Here is a 20,698-nt window from a genome sequence, read left to right as displayed (position 1 = left end):
GATCACGGAATTTTAACTCTTCCATCTTTGTATATTTTAGAAACTGTTTGCTTAATTCGTAAACATCTACATGTCTTTCCACCAAGACCTAATCATCACTACTTCACGAGAAATTCTACGTTTGACGTCTATTTGCCGACCCCGTCCTCGGAGTTAGTAAAGAAATCGATATTATATTCCGCAAAAAAAATATACAACCATCTCCCCCTAAAACTAAAATCTGCACCATCTTTTCCCAAATTCCATAAACTGACAAAAGCCTACCTGTCTGAAAGACCATGTTATTCAGTAGAAGATTATTTTAGTCAATAACTAAAAAATTACAGTACCCTTTGCACAAGTAGTATTTTTATTATTTTTTTATCTATATTTGGGTGTCATATGCAGCAGCTTAACTTTTTAACTTTTAAACCTTTTTTATTAATTATTAGGTAGACTTAGGATTTGCAATTTATTTAAATTTTTGCAATTGATTATTTCTGTTTTAACTTCGATTTATTTATTTATTTTATTTAACTTATTGACGATTTATGTAATTTTAGTAAATTGGATTGTTACTGTTTTGTTTTTTTTTTTTACTATTTATAAGCTTTGTCGATAAAATTGTAAAATTTTTCATGGCAATAAAGCATATTTCTATTCTATTCTATTCTAAGCTTTGGAACACCTAACTAAATAAAAAGAAAATAGCCATGCTAAAATGCTCCGGTCAAATTTGACACTATCTCCCGGGCTATATGATTTATATTGATTTGTTGCTCTTATTGTTTTTTAATGACCCACAATTTTATATAATGAACTTGGGTCACTTTTAACATTTTGTTTTTATTGTAGGACTAATAACGAGGCAAAAAGATACCATCTTAGTGATTCCCTACACAATGCAACTTCCAATAAAACCTTAGAAAGACCATTACTAATGTCTACTGGATTATCTGATGAGATGTCAACTTCTGCTACGTTATTAACAGATTCAACACCATCTGCAGATAGTTCACTTCTAAGTTTAAGTCAGAAACGATATTTAACAGACCTCATCAGAAATGCTACTTTAGAAGAACTGAATGACATTCCGTCTACAGAATATTATATTTATGTGTACACTGGAATTATATTAGCTTCTGTTGTATTTCTTACGTGGAGATCATTCCTTTATTACCAGATATGTATGACTGCTTCCAAAGTTTTGCATAATAAGATGTTTAACAATGTTCTTCAAGCACCGATGAGATTTTTCGATACAAATCCATCAGGTAAATTTCTACTACTCCAATTGTTTACAAATTGACAATGTGTACTTACCACCCATTACTACAGTTGAGTCCGCGAGTCTTTACCCGTGCGTCATTAATACCTGGCGAGATAAAACACTTTTTATTTAGCATCATTCTCTTCCACGCATGAAATTAATGACAAACCAGCTGCCACCTGTTATTAAGCAAAAACACATGTTATTTTTATGAACGATTTAGACTCAGTGCATTGAAAAGAGATATGTACAAAGAAAGACGTGTGGGGATGTCTTCACATATTTTAAGTACAATTTCTGACGTTTTGGTTTGTTTACTTTTGTGACTGTCAGTTTGTTGAATTTTTTGCTGTTATTCTGTCGAATTTTTGCATTTTGAAGTTTTTTATAGTATACAAACAGTTGTTTTCACAACTAATTTTATATTGGAGTTAGAAATTTTGTAATAAGTTTATGTTATTTTACGATAAATTTTGACAACGTACAAATAACCTCATTGTTGACACATTTGAATGCTTGTGTTTAGGGTTCCGCCAAAGTGAATAAAATAACAAAAAGAAAATATGTTATTGAATTTTTTTATAAATTGTTTATTTATTAATCAATGATAATAAAATAATTTATTAGGCTACTTCAAATGTAGCTGTAATTATGCACCAAAATTTTAAAGCACAACTTAAATTTGACATTCTATTTATTTGATAACGTCAATTTTTATACTATAACACGTGATCGGAATAATATCGACTTGCCGTTGCGTTTTGTAAATTTCCGACTTATTTCGTATGCTTTAAATAATGACGCACGGGTAAAGACTCGCGGACTCAACTGTATAGTCTTTTGTCGAAAAATGTGGATTTCATACCAATAAGCTGAAACTTATTTTAATCGATGGATTATGATACCAATATGCTACATATGTTTAAAAGTTTACCTAAAATTTTCCATGGAAACGTTTATTTATAACAATTTTTAACACATTCGCTGCCGTTCACTTCACGCGCCAGCGCGTGATATGGTTACTTCAGTCAGGTGCCGTTCACGGGCCAGCGACTGATATGGTTATTTTAGTCAGGTTCCGTTCAATAGAACGACTCTAGCCGAGGTCCATCCTCTTCGATAGTCAGCGAATGGGTTAATCAAATTTAAAAAAAATCCTTAAAAATTTTAAAATCATATTTTTTTTAAATAATTTTTAATAATAATAATTAAAAATGTATAAACATTCTCAATTTCTTTGCAATACGAAAATGCAGTAGCTGCATAATACTATGGTCAAATCTGAGAGTGCAGGAAGAGTCTATACCGGTTTCGGGGGTTGTTTCTCCCTCATCAGTAGTCCCATATCCTCCTCTCTCAGATTCTTCCACGTACCACACTTTGGACCTTTCCGAATTGCAAAGAAAGAAATGTCACGGATGAACTAGGGCCATCTACAGAAGCACAGAAAACGACAATAAATATCGTCTCCATACCACCAGATTGACAACAGGTGGAATACTTTCTTTGGTTACACCTCCTGAGATTTTCAAAATTTATAAATCATACAGGATGCCTAGGAAATTAAGATGAGAGAATTTTAAATAATTCACAACTCATCTGCTCAGCGTGGTAAAAGCTCCAACAAGAAAGATTCCTTAATACTCAAACAAAAGAGTAAATGAATTAAAAATGTACAAACATTCTCAATTTCTTTGCAACACGAAAATACAGCAGCTGCATAATACTATGGTCAAATCTGAGAGTCCAGGAAGAGTCTATACCAGTTTCGGGGGTTGTTTCCCGCTCATCAGTAGTCCCATATCCTCCTTTCTCAGATTCTTCCACGTACCACACTTTGGGCCTTTCCGAATTGCAAAGAAAGAAATGTCACGGATGAACTAGGGCCATCTACCGAAAAACAAAGTAAGTTATCAATCGAAGTAGCACAGAAAACAACAATGAATATCGTCTCCATACCACCAGATTGACAACAGGTGGAATACTTTCTTTTCTTCTTCTTTTCTGAAAAAAAGTCAATTTTAGCGTTTTTCGAGGCCATTTTTTAATAGGTTGGACATCGAATTTAAACAAACAATATGAGATGAAAGCTTAAGTCAAGTAGTTTCAAAATTCTTAATTCCATTTTTGATTTTATATTACAAAAAGCAGTTTAAAATATTCATAAACAAATTGATATACAATTGTGTTTCAGGGTATCTAGCCTTGACGAACGTTAACGTTCCAAACACATTGATTATTTCTTACCCACAAACTAAATCTTGTTTTAATCGAAAGAATATTGTGCTACAACATTACAGCAAAAAGTTTACCCAAAGTGTACTACGAGAACTTGCTAATTTATAACAATCTTTCAACAAATAAACCGTTTTTTAATTGAAACCAATTTATTCTTTCGTTTATAATAAGCAGGTTCTCGTGGTAAACTGTAGGTAAACTTTTTACCTTAGTATTGTAGCATCATATGCTTTCGATTAAAATAAGATTGACATACAGTAACTGCCACCCTACTAGATACATAGGAACATTGAGCTATTACAGTCCTGGACGCTTCACTTGTCTAGTGACGTTTAGAACGTCAGAAAGTGTATAGAAACTGAATATTAACATAGAAAGTTAACAAATAATAGATCAGCTGTATTTGACGTTTATAGTAGTTGTCATTTTGTTAAAGTATTGTAATATTAAACTCTACCTTTCAATTGCCAGATGACGCTAGTCACCTAATCCATACATGTCAGTTGCAATATGGGGATAAACTTTCATGGTTTGGTCACTTCGAGCAGAGAGCAGCAGGCCTACGCCTCTCCGATGATCACTCCAATAAGAGTCGAAAATCGTCGATTCATAGTACTGGACTGCGCTTCCTGTTCTAAATGAAAAAATAAGATTGTTTTGCCTTCGCATTGCAACTGAATAAAAATGGTATACATTTTTATTTTATATTGTAATATTCTTGGTGTTTGAATTAGTCCATGTTGTGATACCGCTCCCGTCTGAAAAACATTTCTAATTCGGTTTCTCTGCGGATTCATATTCAAAAATGTCCCATTTAAACAAATCTGAAGGGTGCCGGACGGAATTTTTGGGCAGAAATAGTTTAAACAATTTTTTTAAACAAATACATAAGATCACCTTTTATTGTTCCAAAAAATATATTTTTAGCTTTTTTGGGTCATTCTAAACAAGAAAGGTATCTTGCGATTTTTCTCAAAAATTGACAGTTTTTGAGTTATAGGCGATTTAAAATCTAAAAAATGCGAAAATGCGCATTTTCGAGGCGTAAAAACTCGTATTTAAATTAGTATATTTAAGGATGCCAATAACTTGGATTAAAATTTAAACATTCCTTTTCAAGATCCCAAAGAGTGATCGGGTCTAACTTCAATTTAGACCGTAGTTTTTTAATTGTTAATTATACGTGACCATCCGGTTTTTTTTGCCGGTGCGGCGCGCACTATTTTCAAAAATCTCCTATTTTCCTCCAAAAAATATTTTTTCCAGATTCTTTGGGACATTCAAAATAAAATAAGTTTATTGTCATTTTTCTCAAAAGTTAATAGTTTTAAAGTTATAAGCGATTTAAAATCCGAAAAATGACAAAAAACACATTTTTGCATTTTAAATCGCTTATAACTTTAAAACTAGTAACTTTTGAGAAAGATGTCAAGAAACTTATTTTATTTAGAATGTCCCAAAGAATCTAGAAAAAATATTTTTCGGAGGAAAATATGAGACTTTTGAAAATAGTGCGCGCCGCACCTGGCAGAAACCGGATGGACACGCATAATTAACAATTAAAAAACTACGGTCTAAATTAAAGTTAGACCCGATCACTGTTCGGAATCTTGAAAAGGAATGTTTAAACTTTAATCCAAGTTATTGGCACCCTTAAAAATACGAATTTAAATATGAGTTTTTAAGCTTCGAAAATACGTATTTTCGCATTTTTTAGATTTTAAATCGCCTATAACTCGAAAACTGTCAATTTTTGAGAAAAATCACAAGATACCTTTCTTGTTTAGAATGACCCAAAAGATCTAAAAATATATTTTTTGAGCAATAAAAGGTGTTTAAACAATTTCTGCCCAAAAATTCCGTCCGGCACCCTTCAGATTTGTTTAAAGGGGACATTTTTGAATATGAATCCGCAGAGAAACCGAATTAGAAATGTTTTTCAGACGGGTCTCACCACATAAACTAAAGTTATTCTAAAGCAGAGTAACAATTAATTAATGTATTTTTTGCATGGATAAACAATGATTTTGAATGGTTTCTTGACAGTAATATGACAGGAATGAAAGTCACATCTGAGAACTGACCAGATTAGCCCATAAACATATCAATTAGGTACCTACCCATGTATCTAGTAGCGTGACGCTTACTGTATACACACACGTTTGTTATTTTATAAATAATGGTATATTTTTTTGTATATTTTAACTAATTAAATATTGAATCCTTAATTTTCTAGGGCGAATTTTAAACAGGTTCTCAAAAGATATGGGTGCAGTAGACGAACTTTTACCACGCTGTCAAATTGACGCTATTCAAATTTTTATGGTTATGATTGGTATCTTAGCTATGGTGTTCATAGTGACTCCTTGGATGATCATTCCAGCAGTAATACTTGCTCCTCTTTACTACTTCTTCCGTGTAGTTTACTTAACAAGCGCACAATCGTTAAAAAGACTGGAAGGAGTGTGTAAGTTTTTAACTTTCTCAACATATACAGCTGCGTCCATTGAATAGCTTACACCATTACATATCTAGTAACCGGTTTTTTTTTATATTTTCGCAAAGTGCACATTCGTTTAAACGCACATTTTACGTCAAAGTGACGTTAATTAATTATCAGTAGTAATTGCACAAGAGCTCTAAAATTATTGACTTTTTCCCGAGTGACACTTTCACAGTTTTAATTTCACGAGCCGAAAGCGAGTGAAATTATGGCAAAGTGTCACGAGGGCAAAAATTCTATATATATTTTAGAGATCGAGTGCAATTTGTTGCGATTATTTCATGAATAAAACTGTTCAAAACCAACATTTAATTGTAATTTATTTATGTAAGTACAAATTAGTACAATTAAACAAACTTTTATAATTTTTAAAACATTAATTGTCATTAATGTCACTGAATGTAGTCCTGTCGCCAGGGGGGGTACAACGGCCTCGTTAATTCAGATGGACTTACTCAAGTTTTTTTTATGTATTTTGACCCGTAGAACACGAATTTTTTGGGTAACAGTTGATCCGGATGTCGATAAGATTGTTATAGACCAAGAACTTGAGGAATCAAATAACAGCGATTTTTGGCAAAACAAAACAATATTTTGTATTTTTTGGGCCATTTTAAGTAAAAAATATTTCTACAAGTTTTTTCGTAGGATGCACAGTTTTCGAGATAAACGCGGTTGAACTTTAAAAAAATCGAAAAATTGCAATTTTTGAACCCGAATAACTTTTGATTAAAAAATAAAATAGCAAGTCTGCTTACCGCATTTGAAAGTTTAAGTCAAATTATATCGGTTTTGATTATTTGCATTGGTAAAAATTTATTTTTTTATTGTTTAACAAAGCTATAAACACGTAGGGTTTCCCGTGCTTTTACATGCGTTTTAACGCATGTAACGTAGAAATAGTCTTGATTGCACTAGTACCTATTCTACCTACTCGTTCGATTTTAAATGAGAAATCATAGAAACATCACTCACGCACTAGTTGTTTGTAGCTTTGTTTAGCAATAACACAATAAATTTTTAGCAATGCAAATAATCAAAACCGACATAATTTGACTTGAACTTTCAAAGGCGCTAAGCAGAATTGCTATTTTATTTTTTAATCAAAAGTTATTCGGGTTTAAAAATTGCAGTTTTTCGATTTTTTGAAAGTTCAACCGCGTTTATCTCGAAAACTGTGCATCCTACTAAAAAACTTGTAGAAATATTTTTTGCTTAAAATGACCCAAAAAATACAAAATATTGTTTTGTTTTGCCAAAAATCGCTGTTATTTGATTCCTCAAGTTCTTGGTCTATAACAATCTTATCGACATCCGGATCAACTGTTACCCAAAAAATTCGTGTTCTACGGGTCAAAATACATAAAAAAAATTTGGGTAAGTCCATCTGAATTAACGAGGCCGTTGTACCCCCCCTGGCGACAGGACTAATGTATTTTTTCGTAGCAACGAAGGGCATCTGACGTAATATACTTGACGACGGGAAATTATCAAAAATTATCGGGTATAATATCACAAGAGAGTGAGAATAAATTGAAAATAATGCGACAGTTTTTCGAAAATTTGTTGTCTGGCAACAGACACGAGAGCTCGCAGGGCTCGAGTGGCTATTGTCCAATGACAACCAAATTTGAATAAAAATGAAGCATTATTTTCTTATTTATTCTTACTGTCGTGTGATGTTCCTAAGATTATTTTTTAATACGTATATTATGGATATTTTCTTATATATATATAAATATATACAGTGCTAATCAAAATTCTTTCCCCCCCCCCCTCCCCTCGTATCTTTTGAACGGTTATACTTATAATAGTGAAATTTGTAGGGAGGAACTAAACGGACCTAGGCTTCTTAACTAGTCATGACAGGTGACGTTATAGTGACAGATGACTTTACAGCGCCACTGTGACAGATAATTTTAAATGGGATCTTATGGCAAGTAATACCTCGTTTGAAAGATATTCAAAATACCTATTCAGTCATACTAATTTTTTTGGATATAAATTTATTTTGATTTTGGTGAATAAATGAAATAAATATAAAATTGTAGTTTCACATTTAATTAATAAAAATTCAAATGTCTGCATATGGTTTTTTTATCAAAAAAGTTCACGTTTTTCAGTTCTCTAATAGTTTTTACGTCAACATCAACCCTTTTGACAAGTAATCATAGGCGGAGGTTTGAATTTTTATTAATTAAATGCGAAACTACAATTTTATTATTATTTTAATTATTCATCAAAATTAGCTTAAACTCAAACAAAATTAGTATGACTGAATAGGTATTTTCAATACCTTTCAAACGAGGTATCACTTGCCATAAAGTCCCATTTAAAATAATGTGTCATGGTGGCGCTGCAACGTAATCTGTCACTATTACATCACCTGTCATGACTAGTTAAGACGCCTACAACCGTTTATTTCCTCCCACCAAATTTCACTATTATAAGTATAACCGTTCAAAAGATACGAGGGGGGGTACGGACTTTTGACTAGCACTGTATATAAACACGTGATCAAATATCTTATTATACGATTGGAAGTTAAAATCATCAAAAAATAATCGATTTAATTTAGATTTCTGTAGCTTTCTATTGGTCAGAATCTCCTATGAATGAAATAATCAGTGGTGGACCAAGAATAGGTTGATTAAAATTTAAAAAATCAAAATAAAATAAATCTATTTTACAAAATGTAACAAAATGGAAATTCTGTTTTTGTAAAGGAAGAATAAATTTGGAAGATATGTAAAGTCACAAATACTAAACTGGCTTGGTCACCTAGATAATCGAGCTGTAAAAGTAATAGAGATGGAAGCCCCAAAGAAATAGAACAAGATGAAGAACATTGTTAAGCAGACCAAAACTCATAAAGGCTTGTAGCGCCATTAGAAGAAGAAGAACAAAATGGAAATTATAGAAAGTGGCAGACCAAGAATAGGTGAATTAAAATTTAAAAAATCAAAATAAAATAAATCTATTTTACAAAATGGAAATTATAGAAAAAATGGATTATGTTCTTAATATGGAAGATAAAGAAGTTTGGGTTAAAAATGTCAATTTTATTTTAAATCTATTTTATGTTAAATAACGATAAACACGAACACAAATTATATTTGGTGGAAGCCCCATTATTGTCAATACAACTTTGCAATCTCCTGTTCATAGATAACACCAACGTCCTCATGTTATATTCAACAACCTCATCCCACTGCTAAGGTTTCTTTCTTTTAATTTCTTTTGTCAATTATTCCCTCGGATTTTCGATGGGTTTAAGGTGTGGACTCCGAGAAGGCCACGGAAAAACATACTGAGTTCTTCCAAACATTCTCGAACAATTCTACTCGTATGCACCGAGAAATTGTCATGTTGGAAAATGAAGTTGGTATTGGGGAATCTCTGGATCACTGGATGGTAACATTACATTCTCAAGAATATGTTTGTAATATAATCCTGTTAATTTTTCTCCTATGTGAGAACCAGTGGCGTGCGGTGACTTTTTCGGAAGGGGAAGCGATTCAATAAGGATATAAAAATATTTTATTAAGGGTCGAGGGTCGAGCCACTTCCCAGCTGATTACACTCTGATGCGCTATAGGGGCTCTCTATCAGCAAAGTGCTTATGTGAGACGTCCTGGGTACAAGCACTTACACACTAAATCCTACCCCGATCAATGCGTGGGGCACTCTATTCCCGCTGTTTCTAGTGACTAGTGACCTATCACTGATCTGTATTGCTAGCTCGGGCCTTGAGTCCTCGCGCCGGGCTTTGTTTCCTAAAGAAGAGTTCTATTTAAAAAAAATTATATTCGGAGGCATTTTCCCCAACACACAACTTTCAACAATATGACACTTATTTATACTTGAGGTCTATTCTCCTATCAACTTCTGATAATTGTTGAATGCAGTCTTTTTCAATGGATAATAGGGCTAAATTTCGCTTGTTGAATTTCTTTTAAACTCTTAATTTGAAACTTTTAATGCATTTTAATAATGAAAAACTTCGTTCTACTAATGCAGTTGTGGCTGGGATAGTTAGTACCTACTAATTCACACAACTTGACCACTTCACACAGTGACTTGTTTAAACCAGTAGTTATAAAGAAATACCCAGATTTCTCCAATCAAAAGATTTTCATTATTTAATCGTAGTGAAATAAATTCCTCTGTGGGAAATTTTGATGAATTATAATTAGAAATATTAAGATTATATTATAATTCTACAAATTTTAAATCGTTAAAATTTTGAAAGTTAGAATTCATTTGTTATAGAATATTATCAAAAGGTCTCTCTGTTGCCGACATTATCAATCTTCATTATTTTTCTTTCATGTTCAAACCCCATATTTTCAGTTTTATCCCAAATATTTTTAAACTGCTCTCGTTTTTTAATTATTGTATTAATAAAGTCATCAATTTGTCTTATACAAAATGCAATGTCATTTGACTTCATCTGTAAAATGTCAAATAAAAGATCAGTAAAAGGAAAAATATCTGCAAAAAATTTAAATCGAAATATTCTTTAAGCGAATGTACGCACCCCTGCGTCGGAAGGCGCTAGGATGCGCTAGGACGATCGCTTCCGCAGGGTACCAAAATTCGCGCGACTTGTGGGTTGCGGTCATTGAACCCTGACCAATGTTTAAACCGGACAACTGCATGACAAGCGGCGATTTTGAGATGCGCTTCTGCCAGGAATGGACCGAACATGTAGCTGAATTGTGTGCATATTGATTTCGTTCGTACGCGATTAATTTTTAATATTTTTCAATGCGTATGTCTAGGTAATATGTAGATTACTTGGATTAAGGAAAAATTTTTGTTATTAAATAGGTATTAATTAATAATAGATATATTTTTTTTATATCGAAGTAGGTATGGGGAAGCGGTGCTTCCCCCGCTTCCATGGACCGCACGCCTCTGGAACAAACATCCCGGTCTTCAGTACTTATCCATTCCCAAACGTTGACCGATAATCCTCCACTATTTTTTATATGATAAGGACCCGGATAACTTAGGCGGTAGCATGTCCGACTTCCACGCAGGTAGGCCGGGGTTCGAAACCCGCGCCGGCGAGAACTTCTAGACATTTTTAAAATGTCTATAGGCCCCAGGTCGACTCAGCCTGAATAAAATGAGAACCTTAGGTAAAACCAGGGGTAATAGGCGGTTGAAGTGTAGCACTGGCCCTGTTAACTTCCTGGTAAACCGTAGGCTCTAGATATAGCAGACTACCCTGCTATAATCTAAAAGCCGCGTTAGCGGTATAAAACGGGAGACTATTATACAGGGTGAGTGAAGATTACAGCGAAATGGTAAAAAATTTGAAAAAAATTTTAATTAGTGGTTTTTAAGTTGATAAAATCTTACATTTACAAAAAATATTTTGAAATATACAGGGTGTCCCAATAAATGGAGGCGATCAAAGTTATATTTTTTCTTATGGAACACCCTGTATTGTATTACATTTTTTAATTGTCCGCAAAAAATAAGGTATAGTTTCATAAGGCTTCCCTATACCTATGTACAGAGTGTTCTGATTTATGTTGACATTTCTTAAAATGTAAAGTTTTAAAAGAAGGCTTATTCTCAAGTTATTTAAGAAATTATAAAAAAAATACTTTTAAATCTAAATAGTTGGATATTGATTTAATGTATTCCATGATTCAATATTACACATTTATTTACAGGGTGTTCAACATTTACAGTTTCATTATTGGATTATTCAATGTGTCATATGATGCTTATTTTAAATAGAACACCATGTATATTAATTATTAATTATATTAAACGAAGTCAGCTCTTTCGAATGGTATATGGATGTCCTATACCTAGGTCTAATAGTTTTTGCGTAATTTACAATTATTTAAATTCTTAATCTGTAAATCGATTTTAAAACACAAGATGTATCTCATTGTATGACATCGTCATTTTATTACAGTACGGTCTGGTAATTATCAAAAATATAAACATCCATGTATGATATTCAAATTTAATTGTTCCTAAAAATGAATAACCACGTTATCTACGAAAGAGTAGACATGGTACGTTGCATTGGGGAGTGTTTGCAAAATTGTATCTTACTTTCTAAAGTTTACGTTCAAAAGTAGGTATCCTGATAGAAGACACCCAAAAAAGGACGTTTTTGAGAAATTTCGGAAAGTTAAATAAAAATAAACCAGTTATTTGTGATCACGTCAAGGAACTTGATGTCCTGCTTTCTGTTACGGAAAACCCAAATACTAGTAAAGAAAAAATTTCGGGTAAATCAGTCAAACGACTAGAATACTTAAGAGAAACCACTATTATCCGTATAAAACTCAACTACACCAATATTAGACCGAACAGGATTATGATAAATATTTAACTTATCGTTTATGGACTTTAGACTTTGGAGCAGATCCTGATTTTTTTTAAATGTATTGTATACAGACTAATCTACCTACTTTTCATAATAATGGTCTAGTAAATAGACATCATTTTCATTTCATTATGATACAGTAAACAAACATTTATTTCGTACAGTTTAAAAATCGAGAGTGCATAAATGTTATTTTTAAAATCAATTTACCGTTTAAGAAAATTGTAAATTACGCAAAAACTATGACTCCTCGTTATGGAACATCCATATACCATTCGAGGAACCTGTGTTTAGTATAATAATTTATTAACATACATGTTATTGTGTTTTATTTAAAATAAGCATCATATGACACATTACATAATCCAATAATGAAACTGTAAATTTTGAGCACCCTGTAAATAAATGTGTAATAATCAATCATGGAATACGTTAATTATAAAATAATTACCAGACTGTACTGTCATAAAATGACAATGTCATACAATGCCATTAATTAACTACATCTTTTGTTTTAAAATCAATTTACAGATTAAGAATTTTAATAATTGTAAATTACGCAAAAGCTATGACACCTAGTGACCTAGGTATAGGACATCCATATATCTTTCGAAAGAGGTAGATTTGTTTAGTATAATTATTTATTAATATACATGGTGTTCCATTTAAAATAAGAATTATATGACACATTGAATAATCCAATAATAAAACTGCAAATTTTGAACACCCTGTAAATAAATGTGTAACAATTAATCATGAAATACATTCAACCAATATCCAAATATTTAGATCTAAAAGTATTTTTTTATAATTTCTTAAATAACTTGAGAATAAGCCTTCTTTTAAAACTTTACATTTTAAGAAAAGTCATCATAACTCAGAACACTTTGTACATAGGTATAGGGAAGCCTTATGAAACTATACCTTATTTTTTGCGGACAATTAAAAAAGTTCCATAAGAAAAAATATAACTTTGATACGCCGCCATTTATAGGGACACCCTGTATATGTCAAAATAATTTTAAAATGTAGATTTTATCAACTTACAAACCACTAATTAAAAATTTTTTTCAAATCTTTTACCATTTCGCTGTAATCTTCCGTCGCGTTAGTGGTGACTCACCCTGTATAAGTAAACCGTTCATCAAACCTATGGTTTCAAACATCGGCCTATAAACTCTTATTCAACCATTGCTATATGATTGAAACACTTTTTCATCGGAAAATGTAACGTAAGATGAAAAGTTGTTTTCGCGGTTTATGAATTTCGTTACAAAATGCAACTCGTCTCCTCTTGTGATGTCAGTCAAAAAAGATTCCTTTTCAGCTGCACAATTTATCAATTCCCTTTCTTTAATCCATCTGCGTGTAGTGCGAATGCTGCCCGACAACGCTGTTTCTTCTCTAGCTTTTCAAGCTGTAGCAAAAGGAGCTTCCCTCAGATAATCTACTAATACCTCATCTTGTTGTTCTGTGGATATCTTCTGCCCTTTTGAATTACTCAACCGTGCTATAGACGGAAAGTAATCCCATCTTTGTTTGATTTTCCATATGCAAATATGGCTCACGTTCAAATCTGCAGCAACTTGCCTTAGTGACCAACCTTCTTCGAGTTTGGCAATTGATCTTGTTTTTTGCGCATCATTCAAATGCATTCTAGGTATTTTGGACACGTTTAATAGCTTTTTATTTTATTTTTCAACACGCGTAAAATTTTTGACAAGCCCTTTGAAATTTAGCAAATCTGTACGACACTGCGATTTTACAGTATTACAATGTAAACATGAAGGTGTAAACTGTTTAGTGACCGCAGCTGTACATAATAATTCTTGTAAAAAAAACTAATAAAAACGAATCTTTATATAGGGTGTCCCAAAAATAGCGGAACGGTCGAATATTTTGCGAGATGAATATCGGATCGAAAAACTGAAAAATAGGTCTTCAATAATTTTCAAAAATCTATCGAATGACATCAAACACGACCCCTCACTCCACTCCTGCAGGTGGGGTGGAGGGTAACTTTAAAATCTGAAATGGAAACCCCCAGTTTTTATTGCAGATTTGAATTCCTTACGTAAAAGTAAGTAACTTTTATTCGAGAGATTTTTTCGAGTTATGGATAGATGGCGCTATAATCGGAAAAAACGATTTATTGTGGTAACATAGGTAAATTATAGAAGTGCTCTAAAGGTAAAAGTGCTTATCCATAGGTGGGTGCTCCGTGCTCGGTTGAGCACATTCCTCCACATTCCACATAGCAGATACGTTGGTGCTCGTAGCTCGGCGCTCACCCTCTTCGATTCAACCGGTTTGCGGTTTATATGTAGAGGAGCGCATGCCGTTTCCATTTGAGCAGCTACACCGAGCTCGGAGCACCCACGTATGGATACGTACCTTAATATTATCTTGAGAAATACACTTCCAAATGAAAAACCAAAAAACACATGGTTAATATTTTTCAAAAACCTATCGAATGACACCATACACAACCCCCCAATCCACACCCTGGTGGTACGGTGGGGGTAACTCTAAAATTTTAAATGGAAACCTTCAGTTTATATTGCAGTTTTAGATTTCTCATGAAAGAATAACTAAGATTTATCCAAAACATTTTTTAGAATTGTTGATAGATGGCGATAATAAATAGTATTTTTCCGATTATAGCGCCATCTATTGACAATTTTTTTAAAAATTCTAATAAATGTTACTTATTTTTTCATGAGGAATACAAATCTGCAATAAAAAATGGGGGTGTCTATTTAAGATTTTAAAGAAGTGGGGTGGGGTGAAAAGTCATGTCTAATGTTATTCGGTAGCTTTTTGAAAAATATTAAAAAGGTATTTTTTGGTTTTTCATTTGGAAGTGCATTTCTCGAGATAGACCGTTTCTATAATTTGCCTATGGTATCACGATAAATCATGTTTTCCGTTTATAGCGCCATCTATCCACAATTCGAAAAAATGTCTTGAATAAAAGTTGCTTACTTTTACGTAAGTAATCTAAATCTGCAATAAAACTGGAGGTTTCCATTTAAGATTTAAAGTGACCCACCCCCCCCCTCCCCACCTCCAGGATGTGGAGTCGGAGGTCGTGTTTGGTGTCATTCGATAGATTTTTGAAAATTATTGAACATGTGTTTTTTAATTTTTCGATCCTATGTTTATTTCGCGAAATATTCGACTGCTCCGCTACTTTTGGGACACCCTGTATATAAAATACTTACTATTTTTAGCAAGAGCTCCGGTGTTTTCCCACATATCGGCTTCACTATACGGTATAACAACAATTAGAGCCTCAAACGCTGAAAAAATGATAACTACAGAATTTGATATCCTACAAGATCAGCACACCAGCACGTGGTACTTATTTATAGTCAGCAGTACCGCTTTTGGATTTTATTTGGATGTCATGAGCTGCTTTTTCTTGGCGATTGTGACTTACCAATTTCTTCTTTTTAGAACAGGTAAGTTATTTTGTTATAGGACGACGTGTACAATTATATACAATCCTTATCGAAAATGTAATAATTCCGGTGCGTAGATGTGGTACTTTATAGTAAAACTGATTTATCTGTAACCGCGAGGAGAAGACACGACAGACGTTCGTTTATGCGGTGCAAGTGACCTTGAGGGTTGCAGTCAAATCTGTTTGCCTGTAAATAAATGACTTACAGCCTGGATTTTGTGATTTCTGTGCCTCGTTTCAGGGTCCTGGAAAAGTATTTGTCTCTCGACGATACCAAGTAGATTCTCGTCGTTATATCAAAATTGGTCTTATCTGTTATGGTTTTTGCTGTTGTTGCCATCTCGCACTCATTATCATACCACCGACTCCCTTTTTCTGCCCTGCTTTTGCACAATATTTCATTTGATTTGTCAATATGTACAATTCTTCCCAATGAAGGTTGGTTAATACAATTACTAACTGTTGTTTGTCTTCAGCTGTTCTTATTCTTCTTCTTCTTGTAGTGCCTATTCGTTTCGGATGTTGGCGACCATCATGGCAATCTGTACTTTGCACACTGTTCTTATTAGCTGTTCACAATTTAGCCCTGTCCATTGTCGGATGTTTAGGGTTCATGTCTCCATAGAGAAGAGTCGACCAGACGTAACATTTTGATAAACGTAGTCGAATTTTGAGTTTTATTAGAGTTTCACGATATTCGATAAAAATATCGATATTGTATTAATATCGTATCGAAACCCAATACGATACCGATACAATACATACCTTAGCAATATTAATGTCGATACGATACTCATTATCTGAAATCAATACAATACTCTTGCATTGTCGATACGCTGGCCTCGATATTATTGAAAATATAGATATCGAGAAAAAAAAATAAAACGCCACAGTTGTTTGATTATATTTTGTGGAATAGGTATTTAGATCATAATTATTTATTACATAAAAGTATAAGTGATCTGCAGCCCAAGCATCAGCTGTTATAATATTTTACACTTGAGTGCATGAACTTAAAATTCTTGAGAGTGAGTAAATGTCTGTTATGATTACACTGTTTATATCATGTGGCATTTGTGACAATATTATGGAAGTAAGTGATGATGACTCAAAATAATTTTTAACAAATACTGAATTGCGATTTTTTCCGAATCTCCGGGGATTTCCCTTTATTTTCAAAAGTAGTTTTTAAACAATGCAGAATTAGTAAGTATTTGTCAACTTTCAAAGAAGCATTCAGCCATATTCAATCTTTATAAGAATATACATATAAGTTATAAGCAATATTCGTAATATATTTAGAATAATGTCCATTCGCCAAACATGCAAAAGTTGGCATAAAGGGCCTACACAGCTCAGATGTATAATCCCTTTTATGTCGATATTTTATCGAGTATTATATCGATATCATATCGAAATCAATATCAATACGGTATTTTTATAAGAAAGTATTGCCAATATCGATACTCGATACGATACTTCATTGGCATAATCAATACAATACTCAATACTTAAAAAGTATCGATATTGTATCGTATCGTGAAGCTCTAAGTTTTATTCGAGAATCACAATGAAGTTTTTTGATTTTTTAGAGAAAGATTTTCTGGCCTGTTCTATTCTCGATCTTATTTCTAGATCAGGATTTAGGTTCCTATCGATCCAACATCCCAGGTACTTAATATCTATTGACCTGTTCTAATATAGACCAGGGCGTATCTGTAAAAATATTAGTACATTTGAACGTTGAGAGGTGACTCAAATTTTTTTGCAGAAATTGCTTGAAAATAACTCAAATAATAATATTTGAGTTATCCTCCCTCTCAAAAAGGTCCGGAACATTGTTTAAATAATCAAAATGTCAAAAAATTAAGGAAAAATTCGATTTTTTTCTTCGTTTTTTGATTATAACTTTAAAAGTATTAATTTCCGAGAAAAGTTGTACTGACATAAAAGTTGCGTAATTATATTTCCTACATTATAAAATTGGTTAATAATTTAAAAAATAGTCACCCTTGTTGCAAAATAGCAATAATTGCGAAAAACCATACAAAAACAAGTATTCGCATTTTACGTTTTTCAACCATTTATGCTACACTTAGGACCTTCACATTTCACCCAGAAAAACTTTATGACACAGTAAAACAATACTGTAAATTTCATTAAGATGGATTCAATAAATTTTGCAAAATTAATTTTGCAATCCAGCTTTCGCAAGAAAAAATCATTTTTTCAAAATGTTACAGGACTGAAAATAAAGCAGATATCAAGTTGAATTTTTTTTTGTGTATAGAAGTGTACTGTACCTTTTATTTGCAATTTGCAAAATTAAAATCGATTAACTACCACGGCGTCAGGATTTTTTTTAAATAAATATTAATTATTGGTGCTACGCGCAGGACAGCGGATAGTTTGATCTGATTGGGCATTCCAATGACCTTTGATAATGATTAATACATTTTAATTTTTATTACATTTCGATATAAATAAATAAATTTGTTTATTGCAAAATAACACATTCTCTATGTTTTAAAATAACACTTTTTTTAGCAAAAACTTTCTTTGTTCATATATTTTAACTTGAGAATAAAAGTTTATTATTTTTAAACATATGCAATTGTTTAAACAATATTTCACAAACAATAATAAAATTAGTTTGATTTTTGTGGAATTAAAATATTAAAATACAACAAAATATAGAGTAAGAAAATAATATATTAGATAAAGATTGGAAGAAATTTTTGTGGAAATCAACTTGTGTGAATCGAACACCGCTGTCCTGCGCGTAGCATCAAAAATTAATGTTTATTTAAAAAATTTCCTGGCGCCGTGGTAATTAATCGATTTTAATTTTGCAAATGGCAAATGAAAGGTACAGTACACTTCTATAAGCAAAAAAAAATTCAACTTGCTATCTGCTTTATTTTCAGTCCTTTAACATTTAAAAAAATGAATGCATAATATAAGTTTCATGTTTATTATGTTTGTAGAAAGAGGATGATTAGGCGGTCTCAAAAATACCATACTTAATGGGTCTTACTTGATTAATGACGAAGATACTGGGTGTTTTATCTATTTTGCCATTTTCTTATTTAGTTCATAACTTTTTAACCCCACTGTATATTTATTTTATATTTGGTACGCAAATATTCTCTAAGGTGTACAATCAATTAGTGTATTTACAATTGTAGAAAATCCAGGTCCGGATTAAAAATATTGGAAAAATATTCCGATCCAAAAACAACACACACACTGTATATTAAATTTTTTTTAAATGGATTTTACATTTGAAAAGAGGATGAAAAACTAAATTTATTCGTATACCTTGAATTTTCGGAAAAATGATTTTTCTGGTAAAATTTTGAATTTGAATTCTGAAATTATGTGAATTACGAGAACTTGAAGTAGAAAAAAAAATTGAAATACGACCTACAACTTCTTAACCACACTGTATATTTATTTTATATTTAACTCGCGAATATTCTTAAAGGTGTCCAATCAGTTAGTTTATTTACAATTATAAAAAATTCAGGGCCGGGTTAAAAAACATTGAAACAATGTTCCGACCCAAAAAAACACACTGTATATTAAACTTTTTTAAAATGGATTTTGCATTTGAAAAGAGGATGAAAAACTAAATTTAGTGGTATGCTTTGAATTTTCAGCAAAATGATTTTTCTGTTAAAATTTTGAATTTGAATTCTGAAATTATGTGAATTGCGAGAGCTCGAAGTAGAAAAAAATTAAAATACGATTTAATTTTAATGAATATAGTTATTTTCCTAACAAGTGCAGAAAGTCATTATTTTCCGCACGCGACTGCAGTTTGCCGAACGACGCGAAGAGGGAGTTCGGCAAGCAGTCGAGTGCGGAAAAGAGACTTTCTGCAAGCGTTAGGAATAATATTTTTTCTAAGAGTCTTTAAAAAATTACCAAATCTTAATCAATTTAATTAATATGAAAATACATACAAAAATTAATTCTTTGACAAGGTTGTCAAAACCAAACTTTCAATATAATTAGTTAGCATGACGACGATCTTGGTTTCCATGACGATGATTCAAAACGACTGTTATTGTCTACCGATTTGACTTTCGAATATTATGTCAAAATAATTTTATTTCATCGAATTGTCGTGTTAATTTCATTAAAACAGGAACACAATAAGATATATTTGAAATAAATTAGTAAATAATATCTAAATATTAGTTTATTGCATGTATTATAATTACTTTAAGGCCGTATTAACATATCTAAATTAGGACGCGTGCGGAAAAGTAACACGCATGCGGAAAAGTAACACGCGTGCGGAAAAGTGAAACTTTCTGAACTAAAATGCGTGCGCGAAAGTAGACATTTTTGCAGGCTCGTAGAAAAACATTATTTAATCTAAATTGGTAAAATGTTAACATTTCAGTGTTTTTTATCATGTGTGACAAATAGTTTATTAGCGAATATTCATCTTTCATCTAAGTTATTTTTCAGATTTTTTATTTTTTTTTATTTTTAATATAGTTCATTGATCAAAAATTATGTATTTTTGTGGACTCGGATTATTAATTCATTAATTAAAGGTAAATATTTGTTATGAATTATTTGTAGCCATAATAAAAAACACTGAAATGTTAATATTTTACCAATTTAGATAAAATGATGGTATTAATTAAAATTAAGTCACATTTTAATTTTTTTACTTCGAGCTTTGCAATTCTCATAATTTCAGACTTCAAATTCAAAATTTTACCAGAAAAATCATTTTGCCGAGAATTCAAAGTATACCACTAAATTTAGTTTTTTATCACCTTTTCAAATGCAAAATCCATTTAAAAAAATTTAATATAAGGGCGGTTTTTGGGTCGAAACATTTTTCCAATATTTTTTAAT

General features: G+C 32.0%; 1 protein-coding gene across 1 annotated transcript in view; it reads left to right on the top strand.

The window, feature by feature from the left end:
* The window catches only part of LOC114324821 (ATP-binding cassette subfamily C member 4), a 258,504-nt gene that overhangs the window by 213,716 nt on the left and 24,090 nt on the right, over positions 1-20,698 (top strand). The window contains exons 12-14 of the mRNA XM_050648247.1: positions 835-1,253; positions 5,724-5,954; positions 15,585-15,815. Coding sequence (XP_050504204.1) covers positions 835-1,253; positions 5,724-5,954; positions 15,585-15,815 — 881 coding nt within the window. The remainder of the gene's footprint in view (positions 1-834; positions 1,254-5,723; positions 5,955-15,584; positions 15,816-20,698) is intronic.

The sequence above is a fragment of the Diabrotica virgifera genome, chromosome 4 (assembly GCF_917563875.1).
Source record: "Diabrotica virgifera virgifera chromosome 4, PGI_DIABVI_V3a".
Lineage (NCBI taxonomy): Eukaryota > Metazoa > Arthropoda > Insecta > Coleoptera > Chrysomelidae > Diabrotica > Diabrotica virgifera.
The sequence above is the reverse complement of the archived record's forward strand: the minus strand, read 5'-3'. Positions and strand labels throughout refer to the sequence as shown.